General features: G+C 42.1%; 3 protein-coding genes and 1 long non-coding RNA gene across 4 annotated transcripts; all 4 read left to right on the top strand.

Annotated features, from left to right (window-relative positions):
• Positions 1 to 62: 62 nt before the first annotated feature.
• On the top strand, positions 63 to 4,629 carry LOC120796161. Its single transcript, XR_005708342.1, has 3 exons — positions 63 to 174; positions 2,709 to 2,826; positions 4,039 to 4,629. It is a non-coding gene; the product is annotated as an uncharacterized LOC120796161 (long non-coding RNA).
• Positions 4,630 to 4,669: 40 nt separating this feature from the next.
• slc18a3a (solute carrier family 18 member 3a) lies at positions 4,670 to 7,287 on the top strand. Its single transcript, XM_040138612.1, has one exon. It carries the CDS (start codon positions 5,201 to 5,203, stop codon positions 6,761 to 6,763), a length of 1,563 nt encoding a protein of 520 aa, XP_039994546.1. The 5' UTR covers positions 4,670 to 5,200; the 3' UTR covers positions 6,764 to 7,287.
• A 1,380-nt stretch (positions 7,288 to 8,667) lies between these two features.
• Positions 8,668 to 15,306, top strand: chata (choline O-acetyltransferase a). Its single transcript, XM_040139720.1, has 14 exons — positions 8,668 to 8,715; positions 9,144 to 9,335; positions 9,789 to 9,907; positions 10,526 to 10,579; positions 10,674 to 10,854; positions 11,825 to 12,002; positions 12,133 to 12,302; positions 12,926 to 13,026; positions 13,174 to 13,302; positions 13,388 to 13,510; positions 13,606 to 13,747; positions 13,915 to 13,977; positions 14,077 to 14,214; positions 14,875 to 15,306. The coding sequence occupies exons 1-14, from the start codon at positions 8,668 to 8,670 to the stop codon at positions 15,304 to 15,306; spliced, it is 2,070 nt and encodes a 689-aa protein (XP_039995654.1).
• Positions 15,307 to 17,001: 1,695 nt separating this feature from the next.
• Positions 17,002 to 17,920, top strand: c11h10orf53 (chromosome 11 C10orf53 homolog). Its single transcript, XM_040139721.1, has 4 exons — positions 17,002 to 17,015; positions 17,343 to 17,522; positions 17,616 to 17,728; positions 17,856 to 17,920. Exons 1-4 carry the CDS (start codon positions 17,002 to 17,004, stop codon positions 17,918 to 17,920), a joined length of 372 nt encoding a protein of 123 aa, XP_039995655.1.
• Positions 17,921 to 18,627: the final 707 nt, after the last annotated feature.

Consider the following 18,627-nt stretch of genomic DNA (forward strand, 5'->3'; position numbering starts at 1 on the left):
CTGAGTGATGAGTTTGTTTGTCTATATAATGCTCGTTCCTCTTTGTGATGTCTGATTGACAATGCCTGATGAAGATCTCTGTTGGATTGAATTGTGCTCTGTTAAACTAAATTCAGTGCAGTGTGTGGATCTTTTTTCTGACTTCTTCTACAGTGGAGCAATTTCACTAACATGGTTGGAAATCTTTTCTCTCCAGAATGTGAACTTTTCAGGAACTCTGACAAACAGTCCGTTTCATTCTTTTCTGATTATTTTCCTTCTTTCTTCCATTTTCTCCTTCTATCCTTCTTTCCCTCCTTTTCTTCTTTTCTGTCCTGTTCTTCCCTCTTATCTTCCTGTCTCTTTTCAACTGATTTGAAAGCATGAAATAACCAAAACTGCAGATTTCACCCAACAGAAAACCTAAACTCCACTCTTCTTCATGAGTACTTTTATGCTGCTTCGCTATTTTTCCCTCTTCTCTTCCTTCCTTCAGAAAACCTACTGTAGTTCACAATGACTAGTTTTACTTTGCACTACTGGCGTTTGTTTACTTTTACTGATGTAAAATGTAAATGCAGGGCTTTTATTTGTAGTTGAGTATTGTGCCATAGTCGTATTGCTGGATTTTATTAAGGAAAGGATTTTAGTGCTTCTCCCACCATTGTAGATTACAGCTGGAATGCAAACCATGTGAACTTTGACAGTTTGATAATCAAGGAATTTGCATTTAAAACATGTCTGTCTCTCTACTGCAGCAGGCAACTTGTTTCTGATTTGTCAATTTTCAGTCCATCTATTCTTTCAATCTATCTATTTACAGATTTCACTGTACTAAAAAAATCATTCAAGTCCCTCAGGGTTATTTTTGATGTTTAGGCTGTGTGCATTTGGCTGCAGCGGCTTGGGATTTTGCATGACCGTTAGAAATTAATACTTTGGCAACCACTCAAGATTACGTGGTGATCTTGAATCTCCTGAGCTAGTTTCAAATCAGATCAGAGCAGAATCACTGGGAAAACAGCAAAAAAAAAAAAAAAAAAAAGTTGATCCCCTAACACAGCCAATCCAGTTGTGAGGGCTGTGCTGACTCCGCCCCCGAAAACAGTCAGTAGGACACTGAACTAAAAAACTGATTACTTTCCCTGAATAAAGAGGTGACTGGCAGAACAACTAAACAAAGTTAACTTAGTTTGAAATGTGTTTACATCGACTATTTGTGTTTGTTTATCTGTAACTCTTCCTGTAGTGCTGTCTGCTTGTGTGTGTGTTTGTGTGTTTGAGAGAGAGAGAGACAGAGAGAGAGAGAGAGAGAGAGAGAGAGAGAGAGAGAGAGAGAGAGCCGAGCACAGCAGTCTCTTGGGTTAACCAGAAGCCAACGCAGAGCTCTGGCCACCATGACCCTTCCTAAGCTTTCCAGTTACAGTATTTTCAGTGAGGGAAATAAATGTGATTATCAAAGCTCTTCTCTCACTAATGTGATGTAACATTTGGTCTAAAAATAAAACTGAAAAAATTTGAGTCCCTCTCTAGTTAGATTCCTAACATTTATTGCCTGGACCCGTCCACGTCAAACTAAGCTCCAAGGCAAAACAACAGGCTGGATTTCTCTGATTTGTTTCAAAGACACAGGAAATGAACAGCGTGTTGGGTGGTTTAAACCTAAATTAATTGTATTCAACTCAAGACTACTTCAGTAATGTTAACCCTTACCTACATGTATGCGCAGTTGTTTGCAACAGTCTGACATGTATTTATGTCATACACTATTGCACTTGTCAGAACTCTTATAGAAAGGCTTGATTCACCATCAACTGTAGCAAGAAAAACTATAAATGTCCCAGTTTACCTGCTTTTAGTGGCTAATGTGTGTTTTCCTGGTTCCAAAAAAGACGACAAGTATGTGTTCTGTCTACATGTTGACACACCCTTGTGGAAAAACCACAAAAATGCCGTTAGAACAGAAAATCTGGACCACGCATTGGCCAGGCATCAGGTACAGGCCAAACGCCATCCTCCCTGTGTTTCACTGCCCGTGAAAAAGTGAGAGGTGGTTTTCCAAATCACCCAAAGAGAGATGTTTTGGATTGACTGACTTAACACTATGATCTCAACAGGCCTTATTGACGGCATTACTCTGAAGCCATACCGTGGTCTCATAGAACGCAGTGGCAAGGCTAAGACCACCCGGTCACATACACTAAACTTTATTCTTCACGGCACAACTAGAACTTTGCAAGGAAGATGTAAACTGGGACTTTAATTTATTTTGGCCTTAGTCTGCTTCGATAGCTTTGTTTGGATGTTTTTAAGCTTTATTACAAAATGCAGTTTTCTTTTGATTTTATCTATGGTTTTGTTTGAATTTTTTTCCTGCATTTTGTTAGTTTCATTGTTTTGAATCAATGGATAAACTGAACCTTTGGACCTTTGTGTTTGTTGTCTGTACTATGTTGTGGATTGTTCGTTACTGCACTTGGGCCTCTGTCTTCTATCCCTTTACTTGTCCCCTTGTCTGTTGTACACTTCTGTTGAATTAGGTAATTCTCTTGACTGTCTTGCAAAAGTGACTTCCTGTTAAACACTACTTGTACTCTGAGGAAGGCCTTTAGCTCAAAACACATCGAGACTCATCTTTTATTAAAATACAAAGCTTCTCAGACGCCTTTATTATTTTGATTACTTGTGTTTTTTTCCTGGTTTAAATGTCTTGTATCTTTATCTTGCAGTTAAAATCAACCTTTACTCAACCCGTGACTGGATCATCAGGTGTACAATTTGGGCTGATAAACAAAACCTTTCTACAAGAGAGTAGTGGCCGTTCAATGTGGACACCGTTATACTGTGGTAAGCATAAAAAGATAAAGTTGGAAATCCTATACTAGTGCTATAGCTGGTTTACTGGAAATGTATAAGGATATGAGGACATCTACTGGCTGAACAAGGACACATGACGCGCAAAGAGAAAACCCACAGGGAGATCCTTTTGACTGTTAATTAAAACATGATTGGACCGGAGCTGTCAACACATAGATCTCTGGTTAATGAATTACTGAAAACATTAATCAATTCACAAGTAGGCTAACTCTCTCCACCTTAATAACTATTACTTGTTTCATAAAATCAGTTACCATCCAGTCATGTTTTTTTTTCTGTTTTTTTTCGGTGCAACAAATCAGCAGCTTTTATTCTATATTCAGACATAGAATAAAATATTTAAAAAGGAATCAGGTAGAGTCCACTTTTCAAAATTAAAGGGCTCCTTGACCAATTTATTCTTCCTCCACTAGATGTCAATACTGCTCTGTCTCAAGTTTCAGATCATCAATTTGTAGCCACCTACAAAAGCTGACGAAGCCATCTAGAGTCGTTATGCAAGTTTAATTTATTCTTAAAACAAATAGGATGAAGCTGAAGTAAAAAAAAAAAAAAGAGAAAAACAAAAATACTTTCCATGGAGTGAGATAATTTAAACAATTTCCAATCCAATATTCCTGTCTTGAATGTAATTCTAATAGGTCTCAATATCTTGAAACAACCCACAGAAAGACAGCAGACGCCGATTCAAGGCGTCTCGATTCAAGAATATTCTCTAAAGAGGTTGATTTGCATTTGACACCAAAGAATTTAACCTCATTAGTAGATTGCTTTCATGGAGTACGGTAAATGTTGGTGACAGCTGCTGAACCTTTTCCGCACCGGTGGATGGCAGCGTCCTGCTATATTTGAACCCACAGTTCACTAATAAATGGAAAGGGAATAAATGCGAGCTCTTGAAGTTTTCTTTAAATATGGGAGGATTAGTAATTCTCAGATTTAATGCAGCGATATGCATTCAGCGTGGATGTCTAAAATGATGTGAGATTATTTTAAAAGCTAAATTTGTTCAAAGAAACAAAAGTAAAGTTGTTAAATAGAAAACATTTTGTGCAGGAGAACAAAATTTTGAAAGAAAAGTACCAGAAAAGTGGCGCTGGGGCTAAATAAGTGTTAAAACTTAGATGATAAGGATGAGCCCCTCAGTTGTGATTAAATGCTTATTTTTCTCGGCTCTTCCAGCGATCACGACGATCTGCCTCTGCCATGGTTCAGAAGCAGAAAGGCAGAGAAGCAGAAGCACGATATCTCAGTTTGTGCCACAATGATCACACGAACCCCGGAAGATGAGACTGCGGGAGCAGACTTCCAGTGTTTTTGCTCTGTTACACTTCAGCGGTTGTGGATGCCCATTCCTGAACCTGCCGCCGGAATGTGGTGCTGAAACGAAACAGTTTTTGTCTTACTAGGTGAGGGTGAAATGTGTGTGTGTGTGTGTGTGTCTTCGCGGCAGTGTTGCTACTGAGCTCCCGTGTTAAAAACTGCAGGTTTTTTCTCACGTTACCGAGCCCACGCCCGGTCCAAGGCGAAACGCGCGCGGTGCTGCCAGAGTTTGCGCGCTTTTGCCAACGTAAACCTACTTTTAGACTTAAATCAGCTCAAACTGCTGATAACTGTCATTTAAGGTTAAGGAGGACAGAAACTGAAGCAAGCGTCGTGGGCTCCGCTCTGAAAGCAACCGGCCGGTCGGCGGTTGCGCGCTCGGGGTTCTGGGGTTTTGGTGTTTAATTAGCATAAACGATCTGCTGGAGAGAAGCGGGACCGTGCGTCACAGTCGAGGACGGGAGGGGGGGAGGGGGGACACCTATGGGAGTCAACAAACTGCAGCGTGTACTCCTTTCCACGGCCGACCAAAACCAGCCCGGTCGACGCGCAACGATGACTTAGCTCACGGCGTTACAGGTGACTGGAGACAGCTGGTTGCCTCTGGGAGCCGCAGGGGCGCAGCGGACGGACCCCAAAACCGCGGCTGCGCTGGTGAGGACGGGCAGTGTGAGCTGCAGGTGAATCCCCCCTCCAACCCGCGAGTCCCCTGAATGACGGGATAGGAGACAATGAAGCAGCCCGGGAGCGACGGGGATAAAACGAGTCCAAGTCACGAGAGTGGAAATGCGCGTGCGATGACGGACGGCGCGAGGGACGGAGAAGAGGTAGAGCAGAGGAAAGTTATCTAGCTCATTAGTAGGGCTCCGGGTGCCGGATGAGAAAGGAAAATAAAAAATAAAAATAAAAAAAAGACAGAACAAATGTGTCAAGCGGGCGTGCTCCTATAAACAAATCAACTGGAGGAAGCCGACTTTTATTCTTCAGAAGACAAGACCTGAGCCAGAGAAGGGGGGACATCATGGAGCCGGAGGAGACCACAGAGGGACGCGGCGCTAATCTGGCACAATCTGCCGCCGCCAAACTGTCCCAGATGGGTGAAAGAACTAAACAACTGGGCAATGTAATCCAAGACCCAGAGCGGAAGAAACGGGTTATTCTCGTAATAGTCTGTGTGGTACTTTTGTTAGACAACATGCTTTACATGGTAATTGTGCCAATTATACCCCAGTACCTCGAGGGGCTGCAGAACGCAGCGGATCAAGCCGAGGACGCCGCACTGCACTCCACCAACTGCACTAACAGCACCGTCCACAAAGTGACCAAGGGGAACTTCGACCTACAGATAGGTGTTCTCTTTGCCTCCAAGGCCATCCTGCAGCTCCTGGTGAACCCGCTAAGCGGCACGTTCATCGATAGGGTCGGGTACGACATCCCGCTCTTCATCGGGCTCAGTGTCATGTTCCTCTCCACCCTCACATTTGCCTTCGCCGAGAGCTACCCGACTCTGTTCCTGGCGCGCAGCATGCAGGGCCTCGGCTCAGCTTTCGCGGACACCTCGGGGATCGCCCTGATCGCGGACAAGTACACAGAGGAGGCAGAGAGGAGCAAGGCGCTGGGTATTGCCCTGGCTTTCATCTCTTTCGGAAGTCTTGTGGGCCCCCCCTTCGGAGGGATCGTCTCTGAGTTCGCCGGGAAGTGGGTGCCCTTCCTGATTCTGGCCTGTATCTGTTTCGCTGACGGTGTCCTGTGTCTGACTGTGCTGAAACCCTTCTCGAACCGAGAGAGAGAAAACATGCCAGTGGGCACCCCCATATATAAACTGATGATTGATCCTTATATAGCTGTAGTGGCCGGTGCTCTGACTATTTGTAACATCCCCCTCGCCTTCCTCGAGCCCACTATAGCCAACTGGATGCAGGAAACCATGCATGCCAGCCAGTGGGAGATCGGCATGACATGGTTCCCCGCATTCTTCCCTCACGTTTTAGGTGTGTACCTCACTGTGAAATTAGCAGCCAAGTACCCTCATCTCCAGTGGTTTTACGGGGCTATAGGCATGGCGTTCATAGGCGCCAGCTCCTGCACGGTGCCCGCCTGCAAAAACTTTGGACAGCTCATGATCCCGCTGTGCGGAATCTGCTTCGGCATCGCCTTCGTGGACACAGCGCTCCTGCCCACACTGGGTCTGGTGGTGGATGTGCGACACGTGTCGGTGTATGGGAGTGTGTACGCTATCGCAGACATCTCTTACTGTCTGGCCTATGCCCTGGGGCCCATCGTGGCTGGGCAGATAGTGCACGACCTGGGCTTCGTTCAGCTCAATTTAGGCATGGGCCTCGCCAACGTGCTTTACGCACCGGCGCTCCTTCTGCTGAAGAACGTGACGCAGATGAAGCCGTCTTTCTCCGAGCGCAACATGCTCCTGGAAGATGGCCCGACGGGACTGTATGATACCATTAAGATGGAGCAACGAGAGAAGAAGAGAAAGGGCTTGTGTACAACCATCGACGAGAACGGCGTGGAAACCTTCGCGCAGCGATCGTATTCAGAGGAGGAATCCTCAGGAGGAGAGTATGCGTAAAAGACCGTTAACTGAGTGCTAAACTATCAAAGTGCCCACGTAGAGTTGTGTGCATCCCGTCTGATGAATTGCATAACACGATTAGGATTGTGTAACAACATCCATCATTTACTGCTTCTGGTGACAGTCCCTCCGGGTATTGCCAAATCAAGTAGCTTAGAAAGGCGCTCGGTGGCGTTTGTTCATCTTAAAGTGAGAGTATTGTGAAAGATTTGTTGAGATAAATGTCTATTTATTAACAGTATTTACCGCTGTATCGGAAACTGACTCATATCGTATTCAGGGACTATGTGTAAATGTATTTTAACAAAAGAGCCACTATAATGTATGCTTCTTTTAATGTAACGTGCTTTCCTTTCGCCAGAGCTGTGCTGCTAAACTCAATATGCAATACTGCGTGTCACAATACAGTTTTAGAAAGATAAACAAGATGGAAATGAACTGAAATCTGCATCCTGTTATTTGTTTTTGTTTTTTTTGTTTTTGGATGATGTACTTCTGGAATGCATAGCCTCACTGTATGATCTGCGACTGTACATACATGTATATTCATGTACATAATTAAATCAGTATTACGTGATTGATATTGCTTGTGGAAATGATTTATTTAGGCAATACATTAAAGTATTTATTGCGACATATGAAAATTGTATTTTCCTCTACAGGTGAAGGATTCCACATTTACAAAATTATCATTATAATATAATGATATTTTTAAAATATGGTTATATTTATAAAGCGGAAGTTTTCCATGTATAAACGTATAAAGGATTTTTTTTTTTTTGCCTACGAAAACATGAATTAAAAGATCGAATATTAAACTTGGGAAGGCCTACACTGGCGTAGCTTTGTGCTCTTCTCTGTAAGCAGCCGAAAGTGAATACTCAAGTCCATTATAGAGCAGATAAGGTAATTTCTCCGAATTAAAACACAGTTTTAGAACAAATCATAATAGTGATTTCGCGTAGGATCCCGAGATTGATGATGTGTGTAAATAAATAGTTTCTCAAAGCACCTGCGCTTGTCCAAAATGAAAATCTTTGCCTTTAATATTAAATACACAACGCCAATTAAATCAGTCAGATGCGGTGAGGGGGGGAGCAATGACTGCGCCCAAACTGCTCGACGAAAAGTGTTGAAAATTCGGAAAGCCAGAGGAAGAATCCATGTAAAACGCATCCTAATAGTTCTCCAGCACGGCATGTGAGCATCCGAGGCGTTCGCTCGGCGTCTAAATAAGCCGGGGTGAGGATGTGAAGTGCCAAATAAAGTTCTCGGCGAATGGCAGGACTTCTGGGAGGAGCCTGGCTGCCAGGAGAGTGAGGTACCCTCTCAGCATCTCTCCCGAGCCAGCGAGGGAGTAGTGCACTTGCCGTGCCGGGGATTGAAAGATGCTCAAAAAATGATGAAGGACCGAAGCGGTGAAATTTGAGAAATCCGGCCAGAAACGGATTCAAGTCCAGATGGACGAACCTCAACTTCTCGCATGAGCCCCAGGACGACTGGGATTGTTTTGTTTTGTTTTCTGGATGGTGAGTAATACATACAATTTTTATGTAATGGATTATTTCAATTTGTAAAATTTAGTTAGGCTACATAGTAAATTAGTATTAGTTATGGCAGGATGTCAGCACCAAATGCGCAGGATTGGGTGACAGTTTTGAAAATCTTGCTGCATGCGAAAATCTCTCTCAGTGCTCATTCTTGTTTTCTTTAGTCTTAACAGTGACACAGTTCTATTGTTTCCACATTTGTCTTAAATATTCCAACGAGAGTGCACCGTTGAAAGACGGCCAGCTCTCAGTTAGACTGTCACAGTGTCACATACTGATATTTGCTTTACTTGTGAACACAGAGTCGATCTCATGAATCTAGCTGCTTGACTGCCCCTCTGCACCGCCAACATGCCAGTTCTGGACAGAGAGCCCTCCAAGGATTCAGGGGGCGGAGATGTAAATGTCTTGTATTTAACTTATATGGATATAGAATTAATTTCACTGGAATATGCATTAGATAAATCATGTTTTGCAATCAATTAGGAAGGTAAAAAAATCTAATAATAAGAAATATTAATAAGAATGTGACGTATGTATGAGATTCTATAAGAATAATGGATATGATTTGATATTTTAATTAACTATTCTCTTATTTTTCAGTCAAGTGAAGTGTTTTTGGCCAGAAATTGTTCTCAGTTCAAAATTACAATTATTTATTATAAATCATTATTTATCTAAAGTATTTTCATGTTAAAGTGATGTAATGCATGGGTCAGAGGACATGCGGAAGTTTTAAGCTGATGTGTTGTCACAAATTTAATTTAAAAAAAAATAAAAAATTGTGACGAGAGTTTGCTGAGATTTTCTTCCCCCACACTGTTCAGGGTCTGCCGAAGCTGCCGCTCCCGACCCTGAAAGACACACTGGACACATACCTGAGGTGCATGAAGCACCTGCTCACAGAGGAACAGTTTAATAAGACCCAAAACACAGTGAAGCAGTTCGGAGCCCCTGGAGGGGTAGGGGAGCTACTACAGAGCAAACTCATGGAGAGGAGGGAAAACAAGGCAAACTGGGTAAGTAAAATCAACTGGTCAAGAGCCGCACAATTATGATGTGTGCGAGTCATTTAAAATCCCAAAACCAATTGTTTTCAACTAGCAACACTAGTGATAGTGATAGACTGAAGCCTACGGATGCTCTTTTATTTTAAAGTTCAGACAAACTCTTCAGTCAATAACACTGGGGTAAGAATACACAGTTTCAATGGGCCCAGACCAGTGATTTTTGAAAAACTGACTATAAATCAAATTCTAGTTCTGTTTTACACCACGAACATTACGGATGTAAACAAACCTTTTACAGCATAGGAAAACATTTACAGACTTATAGAGCCATGTGTGTCGACTTATCAAGTCCAAACTGGTGGCCTCTTTGTGCTGGATGTAGTACTCCCTCTTTATTCACTATTAGAACACTATTACGATTAGATTTGACCTTTGACTGAGTCCCTCCGTTTCTTATTGTAGGTGTATGACTACTGGCTGAACGACATGTACCTCAACAACAGACTGGCTCTGCCCGTCAACTCCAGTCCTGCGATGGTCTTCCCACAGCAGAACTTCAGGGCTCCTATCGACTGTTTAAGGCATGAGACACACTGTGCAACCAGGACAAATGAGTCATGAGAAAAACCTCACAGTGTAACACAATAAGACGGGGCAGTCAAATATATTCAGTATATATCCAGCAGTGGAAGTGAGATTTTTTTTTTTCCAGCATCGTCCCTTGTTACCCAGCCTCTATAACAGACACTGTAAAGGAACAAGCTGTAACTGCCATGCATTGTAAACATCAAACAGTTATCTCTTTACAGAAAATAATTGTTCATTACAGCATGACGGCTTATGAAATGATAGCGAACTGTATAAATTACTCAGACACCGGCTTTGATCGATTATAGAAAACTGAACACTTCCTTGCTGCACATTGACAGATAGGGTCATTACCCAGAACCCCCCCGAGGGCTTAGAGGCCAAGCCAGGCTACCGGTGGCAAGGTTAGTGGACAATGAAGGCTCATAAAGCATTTATGCTGTTAAGTGTGACACAGCTACACTATAAATCAAAAATTAGGCCAAATGCAAACAATTAACACAACAAGTACAGAGAGTACACATGAGAAGGATTGACCAAGTACAATACATGTATGTGTGGGGTTTGAAGTATTTAACAAAGTAATGTTTTTGTTTGTTTTTTTATCCTAGGTTTGCTGCACACTTAATTTCTGGAGTTTTGGAGTACAAAACTCTTCTTGATGTGTAAGTCAATGCGCAAGGAGAGCACAAATAGTTGGCAGTATGTGCAAAAACAGGTGTGACAGCCACGCGTGTCTCTCTGTGTGTGTGTGTGTAGACGTGCCCTGCCTGTGGACTACGCCCGGGGCCAGCTGGCTGGAACTCCTCTGTGTATGGAGCAGTACTATCGCCTCTTCACTTCCTACCGCCTGCCGGGGCCCGAGAGGGACACACTGGTGGCCCAGGAGAGTAGCGTGATGCCAGAACCTGAGCACATTATTGTGGCTTGTAAAAACCAGGTCAGACATAGGGAAAAACAAAATCCAGAATTGGACGAAACAATCCCAACGCAAGCTCCAATTACTAGCTTTTTCTGGCGATTTCCGCCACATTATATGGCCGTCATAGGCGGATGGAGAGGTGCCTAGTCGCAACGGACATGGATCAGTTTACATGTGGGCGAAGCAATGTCAGGACCTCACATCTGTGTCGGCTAATAAGTTAAGCATAATAATTAATTCTAGACTCTGGCAATATTAGTTTGACAAAACAATCCCAAATCAAGGTCCACTTAATAGCTTGTTCCAGAGATTTCAACCATATGACACGCAGTCTTCATCAAAAGGTAAAAAAAAATTGTGAAGATCAGGAAAGAACTTTCATGCTTATAAACTAACACAGATGAGAACGCCTTAAAATGCCATGGATGAAATCAGAACAGATCCCCTCCCAATAGACACAGAGCAGAGAGCAATGTTTACAGTGACAGTTTCACTTATTTATAATTATTGAACCCCCAGCTTTGCCACTTTGTTGCAGTTCACAGCGGTTATATCACTTATATCAAGAGAATCAAAGGTGCTCAAACCGTAAAACAATGAAAGATGCTAATACCACTGTTAAGAGATAATGGATCAACTTTTTCAGCATTTTTCACATTTCAGGAGCACTGACTTTATCTACTACTGAATAAAGTGGTTTGGATAATCCGGCTGACGAGTTGGCTTGTTAACAAGCGGTGGGTACAACATTATCATAACTACGAGAAATGTTTACCAGTGCTTTCAAATTTAAGACCCAAGTTTTGATTAACCAGAATTATTCTTTAAGTATTAATATCCTTCGACCATGCACATCCAATCGGACATACGTGTCCATGTCTTTAGGAAACAAATGTCCATACTGCCCACAGCATAGATTAATATTAAAGAAAAAACTGAGGCACCAGTGCACTGAAACATTTTGTGTCCAACCTAAATCTCTGTTCAGTTCTTTGTGCTGGATGTGGTGATCAATTTCCGCCGACTGAACGAAAGAGATCTGTTGACTCAGCTGGAGAAGATAGTCAAGATGGCTGACAGTGAAGAAGAGCGGCTCCCACCTATAGGTCTTCTCACTTCAGATGGGCGGACAGAGTGGGCAGAATCTCGCAGTGTGCTAATGAGAGGTACGTTTTGATTAGAGGTTTTATATTTTCTGATAAAAAAAACCCTAAAGTCAAGTGGATCTCAGTGTTTCCAAATCTGTCCGTACCACTAAATTGACATTTTTTTTTTTTTAAACTTATTGTGCTCTAGAGTCTACTAACAGGGACTCTCTGGACATGATCGAGCGTTGTATGTGCCTGGTTTGTCTGGATGACTCCAGCGGTTCTGTGCTAAATGACACCACACGAGCCATGTTGATGCTGCACGGAGGCGGAGTGGCCAAGAATGGTGGCAACCGCTGGTATGACAAGCCCATGCAGGTCAGTGAGCACAGTTATCCGGTCAAGCCACTTTAATGTTTGTCTCTTTAACTTCTTGCACACTGTGCGTGCCCTGATTTATCTTTGAGGACTGGCTGAAGAGTGGTTATTAAGAAAAAGAAGAGAGAATGAAGTAAGGATAAAAAGACTGAATGGACTGATGCTATACAACAGGATCAATTTACCTCTTAAATTACTGAGAAACATGACAGACATAACTGATGAATAAAAATTCATGTTCCTTTCTCACAGTGCCAAGTGGATGTAATTAGCCAACCCCCTCCCGAATTAAGATTCTACATATAAAGAAAATTCTGATGGAGAGTGGACATTCCCACTGGATTACAAGCCCCTTAGCTTGAGAAATGTCATTAGCATGAACTTTGATGAAGATGTTTTGATGAAGAATTCAGATTACTTGAATGAAATATATAATTAATATCCACAACCTAGGGAGTTGGACGCTTCCTCTCTAAATAATTTCCTCGCTGCAGGGTGTAAAGTATGGATGGAATGTGTACAAGGGAAAATTAATGAAACTGCGCGTGCAAATGAACTGAATCTTGGATTATACAGCATTGCAGTTTGCTTCAACGCCCCTGAAGATCGCATGACGGTGTCAGTTTGTTGTAGGAGCTGACGGCTGCTGTGGAGTCGTATGTGAACACTCACCATTTGAAGGAATTGTCCTTGTGCAGTGCACAGAGTATCTACTCAAATACATGTAAGAAATGAAATGCAATTGGATCTTGGAAATGCAAAATGTGTGTGTGATATTTGGTGGCATATGCTTAGAAAATCCAAATAAGACTATCCTAAAAAAAAAAAAAAAAAAAAAGCTAAATGATATTATATTCCCATTTGACATCAGGATTGGCAGCCCATCAAAGCTGGTCAGAGCTGCAAGTGTGAGTGAGCTGCCTGCACCACGCAGACTCCGCTGGAAATGTACTCCAGAGATTCACAAACTCCTCGCCTCTTCAGCCGACACACTCCAGAGGTCTGGCCTCACTGTGCTTTCTATACAATCAAACAAATGAATAAATGCTTTCGAATCATAACAGAATTTATTCCTATTTGCTCAGGCTGGTGAGAAATCTGGACATGAATGTCCACAAATTCTACGATTACGGGAAAGAGTTCATCAAGAAGCAGAAAATGAGTCCAGACGCCTATATCCAGGTTGCTCTTCAGTTAGCCTACTACCGGTAGGAAAAACCTAGATTTTAACGTACTGATTCTCATGCATCACATTAACCTGGGCATTCAGCCTACAAAGCCCTCTCTTTGTGTGTTACTCTAGATGTCATGGTAGACCAGTGTCAACCTATGAGAGTGCTTCCATACGACGTTTTCAGGAAGGCAGAGTGGACAACATCCGCTCAGCCACACCCGAAGCCCTGGCCTTTGTCAGAGCAATGACTGATCGGATGATCAGCACAAGCGTAAGATGTTGCAGAGTTGATTCTACAGTCAGTCATTCAATCCATCTTAATTGAATGATGCTGCAGAGTAAAAACACACTGTGAATAATGTATTGAAAATGTATTGACACTGTTAATGAAGGAGATTTAATAGCCTGTTATTGATTCTCAGTTGTTTACTTCTCCAGGATACAGAAAAGATGGAGATGTTACAAGGTGCCATAACTGCACAGACAAAGTATACTGTTCTGGTAAATACTCCCTGACCTCATCCAGTGATCTACGGTATTACAATGTTGTCTTTGCTTACATGTAATTACATTAACATACTTATGCATTTTGTTTTTCAGGCTATTACAGGGATGGCAATAGACAATCATCTACTAGGACTACGTGAAATTGCACACGAACTGAAGATGGAGAGGCCGGAAATATTCAAAGACGAAGCCTATCTCATCAGTAATCAGTTCATACTCTCTACAAGTCAGGTACCTGATTTTAAAACATCAAACTGAAACCATACAAAATCAAAAACGTATTAGGGTGGAACCAATTTTACAAATGAGGTTCAGTTTACCTGTCACAGGAGCACTGTTCATCCTGTGAAAACACTTCTATAGTCCTCCGTGGCTCTGAAGGAGCTTTCTAAAGTCTGAAAACATAACCCAGATAATGCTTTCTCCGCTTGTGCTGAGACTTAAAATTTTTAACAGAAAGCCTCTGCTACAAACTGAGAGAGACAGACACTATTTGACTGCATTATGGGAAGAGATCCAGCATTTTTGGAGCTTGACTCATACTACAGACTAAAATTCCGGATGTCTCGGCCTCAGCCATCTCAATTTTGACCACTCTGTTCTTTTACTTATGAGAGGCCCAATTTTATGGAAGTGCAGTATTAAATTGCTGGAGCAGCCCCGTCAGTGAGCACATTCCTGTCTTGTTTGTATTGTATAGCGTTTCTATAATGTGAAACTAAAGAGATGTTTTCAATAAATTGCCATTTTAAGTCAATTTAGGTTTACTTTGTGTAACTGACAGTTCTATAGTTAGTTAATAGTCTTATCTGAATCTTTCCAACTACAGCAGTATTTGAGTACAATAGTGAAATTGTAAGTACACTACTGAAGCATTCCCTCTTCCCTCAGGTCCCGACTACTGTTGAGATGTTCTGCTGCTATGGTCCCGTGGTTCCAAATGGATATGGAGCGTGCTACAATCCTCAGTCAGACCACATTATCTTCTCTGTGTCCAGTTTCCGCGAGAGCCCGCAGACATGTTCAGCAGAATTTGTCAAGTGTCTGGTTCAGGGACTCCTGGACATGAGGGATCTGTGCAATAAATGCAACTGCGATTCCAATCCAATCGAGCAAGGGAAGGGTCAGACACTGGAGACACACACACAAACGGAAACAAACTGGCAAAACAAAACACCGCACAGACCACCTGACTTGACCAAGTCTCAACAAACACTGCCACAGGTTCTGGTGAAGACACCAGACCAGACTAAGGCGGAGGCCCAAACCCAGACTTCATCACAGGGAAAGCCACAATCTTTGAAGAACGGAAGTAAATCATAGGAAACTGTCAGTGCCACTGAAAATAATGGTGGTGTGATTTTAAATGTGTGTTTTTGTGCTGCAATGTACTTCTCGAGTCATTCACAAAACATACACTGTAACTGTGATACAAAATGTTATGTGAAGCTGTTGTGCTGTATACAGTGTTGTTAAATGTATCCAGTGCTGACGATCATCTAATCTACTTATTCTTGGAGAATATTAGAATTGTTTGGTTATTGAGGCCTGTCAGTCAGCCTGACAGGGCAAACGTAGTCTGTGAGTTACGACAAATGGCTGATTGTCTCAGTACATGTCAATCTGCAAAATCGCATGCTGCTCTCTAACGATTTTCTGAAGATTATGGTACATTGTGAAACTCCAATCTTCTATGCAATTTCCATTTATTTTGTCCTCATAAATTGTTGTCTATTGCACTAACAATACATGTGGTATTACTAAAACATCTGTTCACAAAAGTATCCTTTTATAAAATCATTAGACATTCAGTTCATACTGTACTCTCGTCTACATGCTAGGACTGGTACTGTATTTGTGTATATAAAAAGAAGAAGCAATTGACTAAGATTTTCAAGGGATACTTAGTTTAGTTTATCAAAGTATGTTAAGTGTGATCAACTGTGTATTTGTAAAATTATGTGCAGAATAGCAATTAAGTTATTTATTTTTGTATGATATAACCTAGTGTTAGACAATGTAAATGTAAATTTGAAAATTACGTATATGAAACTTACTGAACAGAGGTGATCACTGTGTTTATGACTGTCAAATTGTATTTATAGAGTATAGTTGGAGATTAAAACAAAGAAACCAAAATAAATTGAAAACTTCTGTTAATTTTCCTGTTTACAGATCAATAACGTGTTTGGGTTTTTAAAAATCTACTCTGATTGTGTTGATTATGAAAAAACGTCGCCCTACACTCATATCCACTTTGTGCACATTGAAGGTGCTGAAGCTACAGATCCTGCCAGTGTTGATCATGTCAGTTTATGGACCAGGATACACCTGTTTGATTAAAAAAAATCCACCCCCTTGATTGATTTTCATCACCTTTTCCCTCTTCATAATTACAACTTTCTGTCAAATTAGTTTTTTTTTACAGGGATAATGCTCTTTGATCAACATTACCGTAATTGTACCAGTATCAGTATCAGTCAAAAGACTAATATCATTAATTAATTCATTAATTTCAATTTTGTCCTACTATATATATGTACACTATACATAGATATGCATGGGTTGCCAGATTTGACTGAAGCCAAATGAGAGCCTAAAACCAGCTCAGTCGAACTTTTACTATACATATACACATATGAGCTTTTTTTTTCCTACAAAGTCTTTTGGATAATGCTCCATTAAATGTTAAAGGTGCTCACGTCTATCAACAAATGTAAACTCTTACAAGAAACAGGAAGTATATTGTTGCCGTGGATTCAGTGAGGTTTCTTTTATGTATGTTTGGTTACATTTTGGAACAGTAAGAGCGGCGAGTTCGCTGTTAACAGCTCCTGTTTGCCATGTACCATTATACGTTCTGACAACAATCAATCAATCAATTACTCTGATACTAGAGGAAACTTAAAAGCGTGGTGGTGATTCTCAGGTAAGTTCCAGAGTTATAAGGAGACCCCCCCCCTTGATTTCCAGGTGGGTTTATGGACTTGTTTTTTTTTTTTGCTATGGACATCGGAGATGCTGACGTACTCGTAAAGTTTAACTCACACTGAAACTTAAAAATCATTGGATCAAATCTGTGTGTTCAGATTTGACGGAGTTGGGGCTCGGACATTTGAGATCACCTGAGTAGCCACTGCTGCTGCCGCGACCGCGGACCGTGTCGATACTCGGGCCAAACTACAACATCTAACCTCCGGCTGTTTTCAGCCCCATGTTTGCCCCCGGTCTCTGGCCCTGACGGTACAACCGCCAGCCCGAATCGAACTCAGGCGCCCAGCTAAAGGAAAAAGTAGCCGAACCGTCCGGCAACACAGGCGCGTTGGCTCGATTGTTAACAGTTTGTTTGGTTTAACAAGTGGAGCAGACGGGATTCCGGGACCGCTGTCGGTAAGGAGGCCGCGATGGCAACAGGCGTACTGCGTGAGAGTCACCCCGGTGGCCACAACAAACGCGCGGGTGACACTTGGCTACGGACCTCACGAATCCAGCGGAGTTGTACAACACGGGCCCTTCCGCCTGCAGGGTCTCCAGCGTAGGTGTCTTGTCCCATCCGACTCCCATGAGGAGGCCCCCCCCATGTCTTCTCCCTCCCTTGCTGTTTTGGGCGAGGTCAGACGCTGTCCGCCCAGTGTGTCTGCGGCCGCTCCGGCAGCGCGCGGGCACCGGCGCGTCCTGGAAGAGGTGCGCGACCGGAACACGGTGGAGCTCGCGGTCAACGGGGAGCTCGTCTTCACATGTCAGTGTAGAGCAGCTGGAGTTTGGGGAGTTTGGTTTTCCTTTGACTGAAAGCGGAGACTACGTGTTGCCTTACACTGATTATAACTGTGTGATGTTACAGTCTGGCAACCCGTCGTGCCTCTGCCCCGAAGGTGGAGATGGGAAACTGGACCGTGTTTGCAATAAGGCTTTTGCTGCTGTAGAGGACGCTTACTGAAGATAACAGAGCCTGGCATTAAATTTAAAAAAAAAATAATAATAATAATATAAGCTACAGTTGATGCAAAGCATATTCTTAAATCATGTTTATGTAGTTGCCACAAACTAAGGGACACACAGAAAACCTGGGAACAGTTAATAAAATTTCAGCATAAGTCTCTATGGAAAATAATGAATCAGCCTTGTGTAGACCACCCTGTGCACTTTACTTTGGAGGCAACAGGATACATACATGATGCACAGAAGGGGATAGATGAGGAATCAATAGGTGCCAGAAATCATTTTCTCCCCCTTAATAGATTGGTCCATCTATAAGTTTTGCACCTATGTATTTGTTTCATAAACTTTTTTTTTTCCACAAATAAAACCTCTAGCATCACATGCAACTAAAGATCATGATCAAATCACATTATTGAACTTAAATACATTTTATTGCATATTTCATTATTCCAAGTTTAAGTGCAATCCCATCAAATTTTGCATAGGTTTCAGTACCCACAAAGAAATATCGATGTTTTTTTTGGTTTCATTAATAAAGTACAATACATAAATCTAAAAAGTCAATAAATATGTAAAATGATGTTTGTGAATGGCTTATGGTTAAATCTAAGTGGAAAAGGAAAGCTACAGTATAGTTCAACAGGAAGCATAATTTTTCTGCATAGCAGCCATGGAGGTATCTACAGTGATTGAATTTTGGTGTGT

This window comes from Xiphias gladius, chromosome 11 (genome assembly GCF_016859285.1).
Source record: "Xiphias gladius isolate SHS-SW01 ecotype Sanya breed wild chromosome 11, ASM1685928v1, whole genome shotgun sequence".
Lineage (NCBI taxonomy): Eukaryota > Metazoa > Chordata > Actinopteri > Istiophoriformes > Xiphiidae > Xiphias > Xiphias gladius.